The 14,106-nt window shown below is 34.9% G+C and overlaps 1 protein-coding gene across 1 annotated transcript; it reads right to left on the bottom strand.

Annotated features, from left to right (window-relative positions):
* Positions 1-760: 760 nt before the first annotated feature.
* Positions 761-1,450, bottom strand: LOC110648864 (uncharacterized). Its single transcript, XM_021803227.2, has 2 exons — positions 1,244-1,450; positions 761-1,147 (listed from the first exon to the last, which is right to left on the bottom strand). The coding sequence occupies exons 1-2, from the start codon at positions 1,448-1,450 to the stop codon at positions 761-763; spliced, it is 594 nt and encodes a 197-aa protein (XP_021658919.2).
* Between the last annotated feature and the right edge of the window lie 12,656 nt (positions 1,451-14,106).

Raw genomic sequence — 14,106 nt, forward strand, 5'->3', positions numbered from 1 at the left:
GGGGCATTACAAAGACCAAAAGGCATTCTTCTATATGCAAAGGTTCCATAAGGGCATGTGAATGTGGTCTTTTCCTGGACTTGAATAGGAATTTGGAAAAATCTTGGATACCCATCTAGATAACAAAAGTAGGAATGTTTTACTAGCCTTTCTAACATTTGGTCTATAAAAGGGGGAGGAAAATAGTCCTTTCAGGTGGTATTATTTAATTTCCTATAATCTATGCACATGCGCCAACTAGTGTCTACCTTAGTAGGGATTAATTCATTGTTTGCATTTTGAATGACAGTTGTCACACCCTTCTTAGGCATTACATGCACTGGACTAACCCATTTACTATCAGAAATTGTGTATATAATACCTGCATCTAATAGTTTCAAAATTTCCTTCTTAACTACTTCTTTCATGTTTGGGTTAAGTCTCCTTTGATGTTCAATAGTGGGTTTGTTGTTTTCCTCCATAGGTATCCTATGCATGCAAATTGAAGGACTAATCCCTTTTAGGTCTTCTATTTTATATCCTATAGCCTTGCTATGGGTCCTAAGCACCTTTAATAAAATTTCCTCTTCTACATTTGATAGGCTAGCATTTATAATAATAGGACATTTAGAGTTTGAGTCCAAGAATGAGTACCTTAATGTGGAGGGGAAAAGTTTTAGTTCTACCTATTTGGTGTCCTCCTGTGACTTACTTTTGGGTTGTTCCTCCTTTAGCTCTTCCACCTAAAGAGCTTAAGCTAAGGGTAGGGATGGACTAGCTTCTATAGATTGTGCATAAGCTGCAATTTCTGTTTTTCATTATCTGTTGTGTAACGGTTCACTATGCATGCTTCAAGAGGATCTTCAGGATATGTTTCATGCAATTCCTCTTCAACTAGCTTGTCAGTTATGTCAACCCTTAAGCATTCATCAGGTTCAAGTTTATGCTTTATTGCTCTAAACAGGTTGAATTCCACTTCTTCATCTCCTACCTTGAGAGTTAACTGCCCATTCTTAATGTCTATGATAGCTCTGGAAGTTGCCAAGAAAGGTCTTCCCAGGATGATAGGAATTTGGACATCCTCTTCCATTTCCAGGACAATAAAATCAATAGGGATGAAGAACTTTCCCACCTTGATGGGGATGTTTTCTAGGATGCCCACTGAGTACTTGATATATTAATCAGTCAATTGTAGTAAAATTGTTGTGAGTTTGAGTTCCCCTACATCCAGCTTTTAACGTATTGATAGAGGCATCAGACTCACACTTGCACTTAAATCACAGAGTGCCTTGTCTATTTTCATGTTGCCAATAAGATAAGGTATTGAGAATCTTCCTGGATCCTTAAGCTTGGGTGGCAGTTTATTTTGCAATATGGCACTGCATTCCTTTGTAATAGCAAGAGTCTCATAATCCTCCAACCTTCTTTTCTTTGAAAGAATTTCTTTAAGGAACTTAGCGTAGGATGGCATCTCAGAAAGTGCTTTTATGAAAGGAATGTTAATGTAGAGGTTCTATAAAACTTCTAAAAACTTTCCAAATTGCTTATCCAATTTAGCCTTCTGGAATCTCTAGGAAAAGGGCAGAGAAGGTTGATATGGCTCTAGCAACTTCTTCTTATTCTTTGTTTCCTCCTCCTATTCCTTTTTAGCTTCTTCTTCCTTCTCTTCTGTTTGGTTATTAGATTCTTCAGAGGTTTTCTCGGTTGATTTTTCCTCTGATGGTTGCTTTTCTAATGTTTTGCCACTCCTCAAGGTAACTGCTTTACAGTGCTCTTTGGGGTTCATCTCTGGTTGACTTGACAGTTTACCAGCAGCCTTGCTTGAAGAACTTACCTGTAACACCCCTATGTTCGGTAGTGCATTCTACTGTTGCAGTGACTAGTGTTGTCCGGACAGCTAGGATGCCTAGAACTATACTTAGATATGGGTGAGGAAACATAAAATAATGAAATACAAGAAAAGAAAATACAAGAAAAATAAAGAAAAAATAATAGTAATGAAATGTAATCAAGTTAAACGAGCCGAGAGCCATAGCAATGGGTGACTGCACTGGAAAGTTGCGGCGTGGATCGTTGACTAGCTCTGGACCGCGGGAAACTTGAAAAATATTTTTAAGACTTAAATAAACATCTATTGAAGTATAAATGTCATTAAAAATATCAAAAAAAATTAATTAATTAGTACCAAGAAAAATGAGAAATCGAGAAAACGATAAAACTCGGTGTTATCGAAAAATCGGGAATGCAACCCGAATAGGGGTATTGTGGTTAATTAACATCCTGAGTTGTCTTTTGACCTAAATATCCATTAAAAATAAATGATATTAAACTTTAAAAATGTCATAAAAAAATTAAATTGTGGTACCTAATATAATTAGTGAAAGTGTGGTGGCCAAATTGCAAATTTTGGAAACCTTTTATAATTAAACATTTGATTATTGTTTAGTGCTCCACTAAGGCAGATTTGGGACACCTAGTTAAGCTAAATGGGACAGCAAAAACTCATCTTCAACCTTGAATCACCACATTGCCGGATTATATTTCTCTCTCAAAGGAAAACTCCATGGATGTCCTAACCAAGCTTTCTCTTTCCATGATCCAAGCTTCCATTTGTTAAAGTTCCTTCACTAAAGTTGTTTTACATACCTTGGGCAGCATACTTGGAGCAAGAAAGTTAAGTTTTGGTGAGGTTTTGAAGAAGTTTAAAAGTGGTAAATGTGTATTTTTCAATCTTGCTTCCTTAAACTTTGAGTGGATATTGTGGGTAGCTGATTTATGGAAGAATTTTTGATATTTGATGACTTATTGGAGTTGAGCTATTTTGGCAGCTATGAAACCTCACCATGAACAGCTTGTCCTTGCATGTAAATGGCTGTTTGAATGTTGATTTAAATGTTTAATTGTATTAAAGTTGAATCCCATGTGTAAAGTTTGATTTGTAAGCTTGGAAGAGTGAAAATGGAAGTTGATGGGTATGTGTAAACTTGTGGCAGCCTTATGAGGAAGATTGAAGTGTTTAAGTTCATGAAATTATTTTTGAATTATGTTGTTATTGATAGCAGCATGTATATGTGTATAATGGTTTGGAATTGTGTATGTAAATGGGGTATGTTCATGTGGTTAAATGGTGTAAATGGACTTGGGAAAATTCTGTGTATAGTGTGCATATTGAGAATGGTTACAAGCTATCCAAAATGACCAAAATGTGTTGTTAAATGTGTTAATGGTAAGGTATAAACCAGAATTGACATGAAGGAAGTAATTTGGTGAGTGTTGAATATGTAATTGGTAAGTGATGAGGAGTGTGTAGTAGGACAGTGTATGTTTTGGCTTAGAACCTTAAGTGTGTGACTCCAATTGGTATGAGACCAATTGGAGGTGAAAATAGGCACAAAATGTGCCAACTTTCATGAAGAAAGCTTACCTAAATTCTACTTATAAGGTAACTTGAAAAATGACCAAATCCGGATTAGTGACTTGAAAGCCTGAAAATTGACCATTTGGGCAGTAGTTAGTATTTTGACCATAACTTACTCAAAACAGGTCCAATTGACCTGAAATTTTTACCATGAATAGTTTAGACATATATCTACAATTCTTATGAAGACACAAAAGCCAACCAATGGCCATAACCAAGCCAAATAGCTTGCACAAATTCAGGTTCCAAAACTGGCTGAACCAAAAGTGACCTAAAAATGACCTAAAGTTACCATTTTGATGCATTCTGTCTAGCATTGGTAAATTGACCATAACTTGGTCTACATAACTTAGAATGACATAAAATTTTGCCCCGCTTGTAATAAGACATAGAACTACAAGTTTGTAGTTTGGACCGAAACTCGAAATTGAGGGAACTAGGTCGTCCGGCTAGGTCAATATAGTACAATGAAATCTAGTAAATTGCAATAAAATGCAATACACTTGGTAACATATGCCAACACTAAAGGGCTATAAAATGTGACATTTTGGTAACATTAGAATTGACTCATTTAGAGTACATCAAGGGTCAACATTATAAGTTGACTAATGAAATGAATTAAAAGGAATAGTATCAAGAAAATTTAGATATTGGATTTTATGGTTGGAAACAAATTTATTGAGTACTAAAACACTTTACATTGTGTGTTTCAGTTAATAAGGATATTGAGAAGCATAAAGAACATTGAATCAAGGCTAGGAGCGACTCAAATCAGGTTTGTGCACAACTAGTTTTTAACTGATTTTGTTCTGAATATTTCATATGATTAAATGACATATTTTTCTTATGTATTATGTTTAACAAGCATTGGATTTAATTCAATGATTATTGAAATTGTTATAGTATGTATGAATTTAGCTTTGTAAAATGGTATTTCCACAAGTATTAAGCATTGTTATGGATTAAATAAATAATGTTTTAGAAAATTGTGATAGAACATGTTTTGAATTGTGATGGGCAATTTGCATGGAAAAATGCAAAATTATGATTTGAATTGTGATGAGCATAAAAATTATTGGAAATTGAAATTGACTTTGAATCGAATTGTATTATGATTTATGCTCACTAAAAGGATTGTGATATTGTTTTATATCTCACTATAGATGCTTGACTAGGTTATTACCCGTCTCTCTCATTTGTTGAGAAGACAATGGAGTTAGTTGTGTTTTGATTACCATGGTATGTGTACAAGCTTAGATTCTCCTCTTATTAGAGGTTAGATCTAAGTTTTATGTTATGGCCCTTTCTAAAGATTCATTATTATGATGTGTACTGTGCACGATGATTCGACCTCCCCGACCATAGGGAGTTAGAATCCGATTCGACCTCCTCGACCATAGGGAGTTAGAATCACCCCGAAGATGGCCATTTCGGATTAGTCTCGCATAGTTAGTGAAATAAAGAATGATTTTTGAGATAAAGAATGGTTTTCGAGATAAAGAATGGTTTTTGAATAGTAAAGAATTGTGATTTCAATTATGATTTATGTATAATTGATTTTGTTGGAATTAATCTTTATTTCCAATAAATTGTTGGAATTACCTTAAATGGTTAGTTATGATTTGATAAATTGAATTTCGTGATCAAAGTCAGTTTATGCAAATGATTTATATTATTGGCAATGAATATTTTGAGTTTTGGAATTTGATGAGTATTCAGATTTCCAAATTAAATTTTGTCAATGTATATTGTACTATATTTTAAATTATAGTTGTGCACCACTGAGTTCACCACTCAGCGATAGCTTTGTATGCTGTCGCAGGTGAAAAGAGCATAGAGTAATTGAGTAAGCTTCTTTGAAGACACATTCAGATCAGCTCCAGCTTTATCATAGGTATACCCATGTACACAGGTTTTGATGTATGCATGTAATAATATGCATGTAAATTATTTGAGCAGTTGTATAAAAACTCTTGTAAAATATTTTGATATGTAATTAAATGTAAATTATTGTAATGTAAATTTGAGATTTCATTTACCTGTATAGTTTTGTAATATTAATTTTTGAGTCTTGTAATTTATGAAATGTTTCTTTTATCATGAGGTTGGTTTGAAAATGAAATGATTTGATTATTGAGATTGAATTATGAGATGAAATGAAGTTTATTGGAGTTGTAATTGAGAAAACATGTTGGGAGTGTTTTCCTTTTCAGGTTTGAAGAACTGTTTTCTCAAAACACAGCCGGCACTTTGCCAAAATTAAAAAAAAAAAAATTTATAACACCAGATTTTAATCGATGATTTAAATTTCACAAAAATTATTTTAAAATCCCTTGTAGTATATTTAATGGGTTATCGGTAGGTGAAGTATGGTAATTCATTAGGTGTACTATGGGATCATGTTACATCTTATGGGGGAGTAGGGTGTGTCATTACCTATTGGCAATTTGGTTTTCAAGCATCTTATTGTGGGTGGCTAATTGGTCTATTCTGGAAGCTAACTGCTTTATCATTTCATTCTGCTATTGTTGGGCTACTAGGAAGCCTTCCATCATGGATTCCATAATCAATTTAGGTTCAAGCTGTTGGGGTTGAGGAGGTGGTGGTGGCTGTGCAAGGCTTTGTCCTCTGTTTTGAAAACCTGGGGGTAGTGGTGGTCTGTACCCTTGCTGCTTATTCATGGGCTGATTCTGCGAGTTGGACCATAAGAAGTTAGGGTGGTTTCTCCATCTAGGGTTATAAGTATTTGAATATGGATTGTTGAGCTGCCTATGGTTGAAGTTTCTGCCATTATTCACATAGTTTAGCTGTTTTATAGAGGGTTCATTGAAGTTGTTGCATTCTGAAGTCATACACCCTCCTCCACAGCCGTCACAGTGCTAGTTGCTCATCCCTATAGCATTGGCTTGCATTCTATCAAGCCTTTTAGTGAGCTAGTCAAACTGAGCATTTATCATGCTTAAGGCGTCCACTTCTAGGATCCATGTCATTCTTATTATATCTCCCCTTTCATTTGTCCACTCATAGTTGTGATAAGTGACCCTCTCCAGAAGTTCAAGAGCTTGTGTTACTGTTTTCTCCATCAGGTCTCCTTCCACAACTGAATCTACCATGCTCCTTATAGAGGGCAATAGCCCATTATAGAAATTCTAAACTAGGAGCCAATCCTCTATGCCATAGTGTGGACATTCCCTCTGTAGGTCTTTATATCTTTCCTATGCGTCATAGATGATTCACCTTCCTTCTACCTAAGGGTGTTGAGTTCAACCCTCAATTTTACAGTCTTCGCAAGTGGGAAATACCTTGCTATAAAAGCTTGTGAGAGGCCTTCCCAAGTGGTGAATGTTCCAGCTGGTTGGAAAAGTAACCACTTCCTTGCTCTATCTCGAAGGGAGAATGGGAATGCTCTAAGTCTTATGGCTTGATCAGAGACTCCATTCGTCTTGAATGTGTTGCATAGGATAAGAAAGCACTGGAGGTGGTAGTGTGGATCTTCTGTAGGTGAACCTCCAAATTGGGTCTGTTGAATCATTTGGAGCCATGCCGGTTTTAGTTCAAAATTGTTGGCCTCCACTGTGGGTCTTGTAACACTAGGCTGGAATTCTTGGATAGACGGGGCTCCATAAGCCCTCAAGGGTCTTAGTTGGTTATTGTTGTTGGCCATGATAAGAGCTTCTAAAATTTCTTGATCTTGTTCCTGGTGTCTCCTTTCTCTCCTGATCATTCTTAGAGTCCTATCTATCTCGAGATCCCAGTCCAAAATCTCTTCCTCCGATTTTGTTCTAGTCATGTACTCAACCAAAAACCTGAGAGAAAGAAAAAGAATAAAAACAAATTAAGTAAATTTAAATAGTAAATGTAAATGCCTAAATTAGCTAAATTGCCTATTGCCTAATATTACTAAAACTAAATTCCCCGGCAACAGTGCCAAAAACTTGTTTACTGATTTTACAACCCCGCAAGTGCATGTGTAACGATCGGGCTCCAACCACTAGAGGAATTGTCTGCTTTGGCCGTAAGCCTCACGGTTTTGTCCTATAGGTGGAATGGAGAACTTCTCAGGAGGTCACCCATCCTAGGATTTCTTTCAAGCGAGCACGCTTAACCCTGGAGTTCTTCCAACTCTCCAGGCCATTCCACCAAAAGGCGCCTCTAGTGATTAGTTCCCCCATTTTATATATCATTACCTTTTGAATCCAAGACCATCTCCGTGCTTTGTCGATGTGGGATTTGCCTAAGGGACCTTTCTCCCCCCCTTTCGAGACTCAGCGTCCTCGCTGAGGTTTGCCCCACCATCTCCCAAGAGGACACGCGAGCGGCTCTGAAACTGGTCGAGGTATGGTCTGAAGATAGTGTTTATGAGATCCATAAAAGCAACCGGAGCATTAGTTAACCCAAATGGCATAACCAAGAACTCATAATAGCCATAGCCGGTTCTGAAGGCAGTTGGGATACACACTTGCCTTTGATTGAGTTTGCTTACAACAATAGCTACCAGTCAAGCATTGGAATGCCTCCATATGAAGCTTTGTATGGAAAAAAATGTATAACCCCATTATGTTGGGATGACGTGGGTGAAAGAAAGATGATTGGACTCGAAATTGTTCAGCAAACGGAGGAGAAGATCAGGGTGATCAGAGATCGACTTAAGACTGCATCAGACTGTCAGAAGTCCTACATTGATCTGAAGAGAAGGGATATTGAGTATGCAATGGGTGAGAAAGTTTTCCTCAAGCTTTCTCCTTGGAAGAGAATTATGAGATTCGGCAGAAAGGGGAAACTGAGTCCTCGTTTCATTGGGCCATATGAGGTTCTGGAAAGAGTGGGTCCTTTGGCATATCGGTTGGCACTACCTCTAGAGTTGGAGAAGATACATAATGTTTTCCATGCATCTATATTGAGGAGGTATCGATCAGACCCATCTCATGTACTACCAGTGGAAGAAATTGAAGTGTATCCAGACCTCACATATGAGTAAGAACCTATAGTGATTATGGCTTATAAGATGAAGCAGCTACGGAACAAGCAGATACCATTAGTAAAAGTGTTGTGGAACCATCATTCGGGCCAGGAGGCTACTTGGGAATGAGAGGAGGACATGAGGAGACAACACCCACAGCTGTTCAGAGATTAATGCCAGGTAAAATTTTGAGACGAAATTTATTTTAAGGGGGGGAGAATTGTAACACTCCTATTTGCATAGCCGGGTATATTTCACTGTTCCAGTGACCGGTGTCAGTCTAGACAATTAAGGGGATTAAAACCATACTTAAGACAACTAGATAAGCCATAAACACAAATAATTAGTAATGTTCAATTAGTTAAGTATAAATAAGAAAAACAGAACATAAGAAGTTAAACGAGCCGAGAGTCACAGCGATGGGTGACTTTCTCAGTAAGGGCTGTGAAGTTGTTTTAAAGTCAAATTTCAAACCGTAAAATATGACGCTGCGGTCCTTAGGACCCTTACGAACACAGTGGAAAAGAGAAAATCACGAAAAAGAATTGTTAACCAGTCAAATAATTAGGTCAGGGAGCCGGAAGAAATATTGAATTATTTGCAAATCGGGATGAACCGGCGAGGGGCAATTTGGTCAATTGACCCTGAGAGCTGACTCCTGACCTAACTTTCAAATAAAATCGGAGAAAAGAAAATTTTGGAGTCGAGAATTAAATTAAAGAACTAATAGAAAAATAAATAGAAAAAAAAGAAAAAGAAAAGTCAAAAAAAGGTAATGACATCACATAGATGACATCATGCATACCTCATAAATATTTTCCTATTTAAGTTATTTTTGACTAAGTCAAAAAGGAGAGAAATAAAAATAAAATTAAAAAAAAAAAAACAAAGTGGTCATCTTCTCCTTCCAAATTGCCGTTCACCTCTTCTCTCTCTCTTTTCACTCTAATTCCTCCATTTGAGCTCAAATTCAAGCTTTGGTAACTCTAAAATTTCCCCATAAATTATTTCTAAAATTTGTAGAAACCTTTAAATTGAACCTCAACAAGAAGTTGGGAGGAAGAAAATTGAAGAAAAGTAAAGGAAAATCAAGCTTGGAAATTCAAGAAAATTTGACAAGTGAGGTTAGTACTTGTTTCCCTTTCTTTTCTTCTTTAAGCTTTGAAATTAAGTTGAGATAAGTGTAAATTGCATAAAAAGTTAAAGAAAATGATAAGTTATGAAGGGACAAACAATTTGGCAGCCATGAGGGTTAGGGGAAAATGATATGTTTCACTTCAATAAATCATGCATGCAAGTCAATCTAAGTGGGTAGGTGTTAGTGGTACACTTTAAATTCATGAATAGAGCAAATATGTAAATTAGGGTTTTGGACATTAGGGTTTAGAGACCAAAAATGTGAGAAACTTGTAAATGGTGTCTTTGACCTAATGTGAAGTGAGAAATGATCATTTGTGACCTAATTAAGTGTGTTAGAAGTATTTGAATGAAAGCCAAATTCAGAGGGAGTGTGCTCATGCTGCTGGCAGCATGACCAAGTCAACTTTGAAGGACCAAAAATAAAATTTTACAAGTTCAATTGGTATGGGACCAGTTGGGAATGAAAATAGACACTAAATGACACAATTTTAATTTAGGAAGCATGCCCAAAAAGTGACCAAAACCTAGTGAACAAATTGACCAAAGTTAGAAAATTGTAGGCTGCCCTGTATAAATTGACCAAATGAACAGTATTTGTTCATTTGGTCATAACTTGAGCTAGGCAGGTCAAAATGACCTGAAATTTTACCAGTGGTTAGATGAGATATAGACCTAAAACTTTCATGCAAAACACAAACCCAAATTATGCCATTAACCAAGTCGTTTGGCCACCCAAATTTGGTGACCCAAAACTGCCAGAACCAAAAATTGCCCAGAATTCTAGGTTGAGTCCAATCCGGCAGCCATGGTTCAAATGGCTATAACTTGAGCTACAAAACTCCAATTGGAGTGATTCAAAAAGGAAAATAAACTTAAGATAATAGAGAACATTTTCTATGAAGAAAGTTTTGCCAAATTCTAACAGTAAAATGACCAATGGAATAGGGCAACTTAAGACACCAAAACTGAAAATTTGCAAATTTGCCTAAAAGACTTAGAATTTGAGTAAATAACCAAAACCAACAAATTTAGTGACCAAAATGTTGTATGTGGGTGAAGTTGAATAGTAACTCCAAAATGAAAATTTCCAAGAACGTTAGTTTAAGCATATTTGGGCTAGAATTAAGTATTTATGAATTAATTATTGGATTTATTATGAAATAAGATACTGAAACACTATAAATTTTGTGTTTCAGCTGAAAAAGACCCGAAAGATATAAGAGACTGAGTCAAGGCCTAGAGGCGACTCACGTCAAGCTTGTGCACAAAAATTTTTAGATTATAGTTTTCATAATGGAAATTGATTTGTTATACATTGTGAATGTTTTTGTTCATTATGAATTTCGAGAATGTTGTGTCGCCTATTTTACAATGGAAATTTGGAATGAAAATTAATTATTGATTTGTATGAAATATTTGAACAATATGGTTTTGAATTTAGTGATGGCTTTGAAAATCTTATTTGAAAAATAGTGTGTTGCCTACTTTGTAAATGAAAAGTTTGGAATGAAATATGATTTGTGAATTGTATGAAATGTTTGAATAACTTGATTTAAATTGTTTTTATTCACACTTGGCATGGCAATATTAATATGTTCCTCCTCCACTTGTGGGGTGAGTTTGATATTTGATTACTTTCCTCCCTCTCTGGCTTTCTAGTCTGAGGGGCGAGTTTGGATGAGTACTCATTAGCTAGCTAGCCACCTCCTTTATTGATTTCGATTAGTGGGGGTGTTTGCCTTGTCGTGATGTACACACGGCATGTTTGGAAATTTTGTGTCATGGCCTAAGTTGTGTTATTGTTTGGCAACACTATGTTTATTGAATTGTTTGATCAAGTTGTGCTCTATATTAAGCTTTGAAAATTATGATTTGTTATAAATGTGATTTGAGGAAAAAAAAATTGTGAAATGCGATTATGAGATTTTTGAACGACGATTTGTTCATAAATGTTTTATATTATGCATTTTATGTTTTATTGTGCACCACTGAGTATTTATATACTCAGCGATAGCTTTAACTTGCTGTCGTAGATAGAGAAAATGACATAGCAGCAGAGTGAGTCTGATCAGCGCCTGATTGAAGAATTTTTATGCGGTATTTGTCTATACCCTGGTAGTTTAGTTTGATGTAAATATGATAGTATGCATATGTATCTCTGTAATTTGAGCAGTTGTACAGATAAAATTATAATAATATTATTTTTGAGATTTTGCATCTGTAAATTAACTTATGAATGTAAATTAATGATTTAAAATGCAATGTGCATGAGTTTTGAAATGTTTTGAGATATTAATTCTTGATTTGAAATTTGGATTTTGGATTGAAGTGTTGATATTGCTGTTGATTTGAAGTTTGGTGGTTGCAAATGGAGTGGTGATTGAGAATTATATTGGGAGTGTTTCTATTTTCAAGTTTTGAAGAACTGTTTTCTCAAAATACAGACGGCACTCTGCCGAAATTTTTGTAAAAATTACAGAGATTTTAAATATCCAAAAATTTGATTTATGTTGGACTCTAAATGAAGGTTTTTAATAATTGAAAAAAAAAATTTTTTTTATCCACCAATTCCAAAATAAACGAAAATTGTTTTAAAATCCCTTGTAGTATATTTAATGGGTTACCGGTAGGCGAAGTACGGTAATTTATTAGGTGTACTACGGGAGCATGTTACATCTTACGAGAGTAGGGTGTGACAAAGAGCTTTATGGGTGGTGGCACACTTGAGAGAAATTAAGAAGGGTGGCTAATTTTTTTTTATTTTCTCATAACATCATATTATATAATTAGGCCATCACTTAAAACCCTTGCCATATATCATCACTTGATTGCATCTTAATTTTAATTGATCTAATCACATTAAGCCAAGTGTCAAAGCTAGACTTAATCTTGACTTTGATCATCTTGCATGATAGGAAGACAAATGACAAACCATGATGCCATGTGTCACTATCTCATGGTGCGACATGTCACCATATGAAATAACCAAATTACCCTTGTGTTGTAATTTTGAGTTCTCAACCCAAAATAATTATTTTTCCTCTTCTAATAAATTTATATCAAATATAATTAATTAATTAATCTCCATTAATTAATTTCTCATAATTAAATTCATATTTAAACACTTTAAATATAAATTTAACTTATATTATACATCCAATGACCTAGATTTGGTTTCAAGCCATGCTAGGGACTTTGCAATCTTATTGCAAACCAAACCTATTTAATTAATCAATTAAATCACATTTAATTTGGTGATTACTTGTGTATGTGTGTGACTCACTAGGCTTATCACTAATTGGCAATGAGATATTATATTAACTCTTAATATCATCAGGACTCTTTCTTACCATAAATGATTTCTCTAAATCATTTTAGGCACCTCATAGACCATGGTTAACACCTAACATAGCATGCCATAGCCACCTAATTAGTAATAAGGAATACCTTAAATGAACCTATAATCATGTGTTACCATGCACTAGAATCTCTCTGTTACAAAATTCTAATTCCATGGTTTATGTTAAACTCCATTTGCTATGAATATTATGTTTTCTTTTAATTCCAGTTCTTGATTAAAAAGATTTTCTTATCAGAAACTCTTTTCTGATTAAATCTGTCTATCCTGGCCAGGAACTTGAAACATTAAGAACAATTAAATGAACATAGGATTTTATCCCTATTTACTTAGGGTAACAAATTCCATCTCGATCAACACCTATTTCCATATATAACTGGTAGGAGCCAACACATGCCCATATGCCCATACACAGTACAAATATGAAAGCGGTATCAAACTCAAACCAACTATATACAAGATAACTGTGCTATCTCAGGTCTAAAGATTATATGCACTGATATGATTTATGACAATGCATTGACAAGAGTAAACTTCCGCGTGATGGTCATAAGTGTCAATGGTTCGTCCTACTTATCATGCATAAGTGCCTATCATATTTGTTTTATGGCATGAGACTCACCATTTCATCTTATTTACATCTCATATAAATAACTTGGGAACAAATATGATTACAATCTTTCTGGATAAGTCATGTCCTTATTATGAAGTATCCTCGATTGTGAACCAATTTATGATACTTTGTGCTAGAAATACTCACTCATATTCTTAAAAACTTAAGAATAGAATTTCTAACAAAATATCAATGGACCTTTTCTATTACACATAAATATATTATGTAAACGGAAAAGTGAAAATGTCTTTTTATTAATAAAACATGTACAAGATACTTACTAAATGATATGCGTTAGGGCATACTACTAACACTTGAATGCTCGAAGCCATGGATTTTACAGTGGAGGCCATTTTAGGATTTTTGGGTGATGGTCTTGATACACTTGTATTATATAGATATTTTTAAGTACATTTGTATAGCATTTCAAAGCATTTAGATAGGTAATTTCATGCATAATCATCAAATTCATTAACATTTATAAATTTCATTACCCTGCACTGAATTTTATGTTTTCTGCATATTTTCAGGTGTTTTAAGGGAGTTCCAAAGCATAGGAGTAAGGAAGGAAGCTTGGAAAAACTCAAGAAGAGGAGCATTATTGTTGATACACTTTACACGAGTCGTGTAAAAAAACC

The sequence above is a fragment of the Hevea brasiliensis genome, chromosome 3 (assembly GCF_030052815.1).
Source record: "Hevea brasiliensis isolate MT/VB/25A 57/8 chromosome 3, ASM3005281v1, whole genome shotgun sequence".
NCBI lineage: Eukaryota > Viridiplantae > Streptophyta > Magnoliopsida > Malpighiales > Euphorbiaceae > Hevea > Hevea brasiliensis.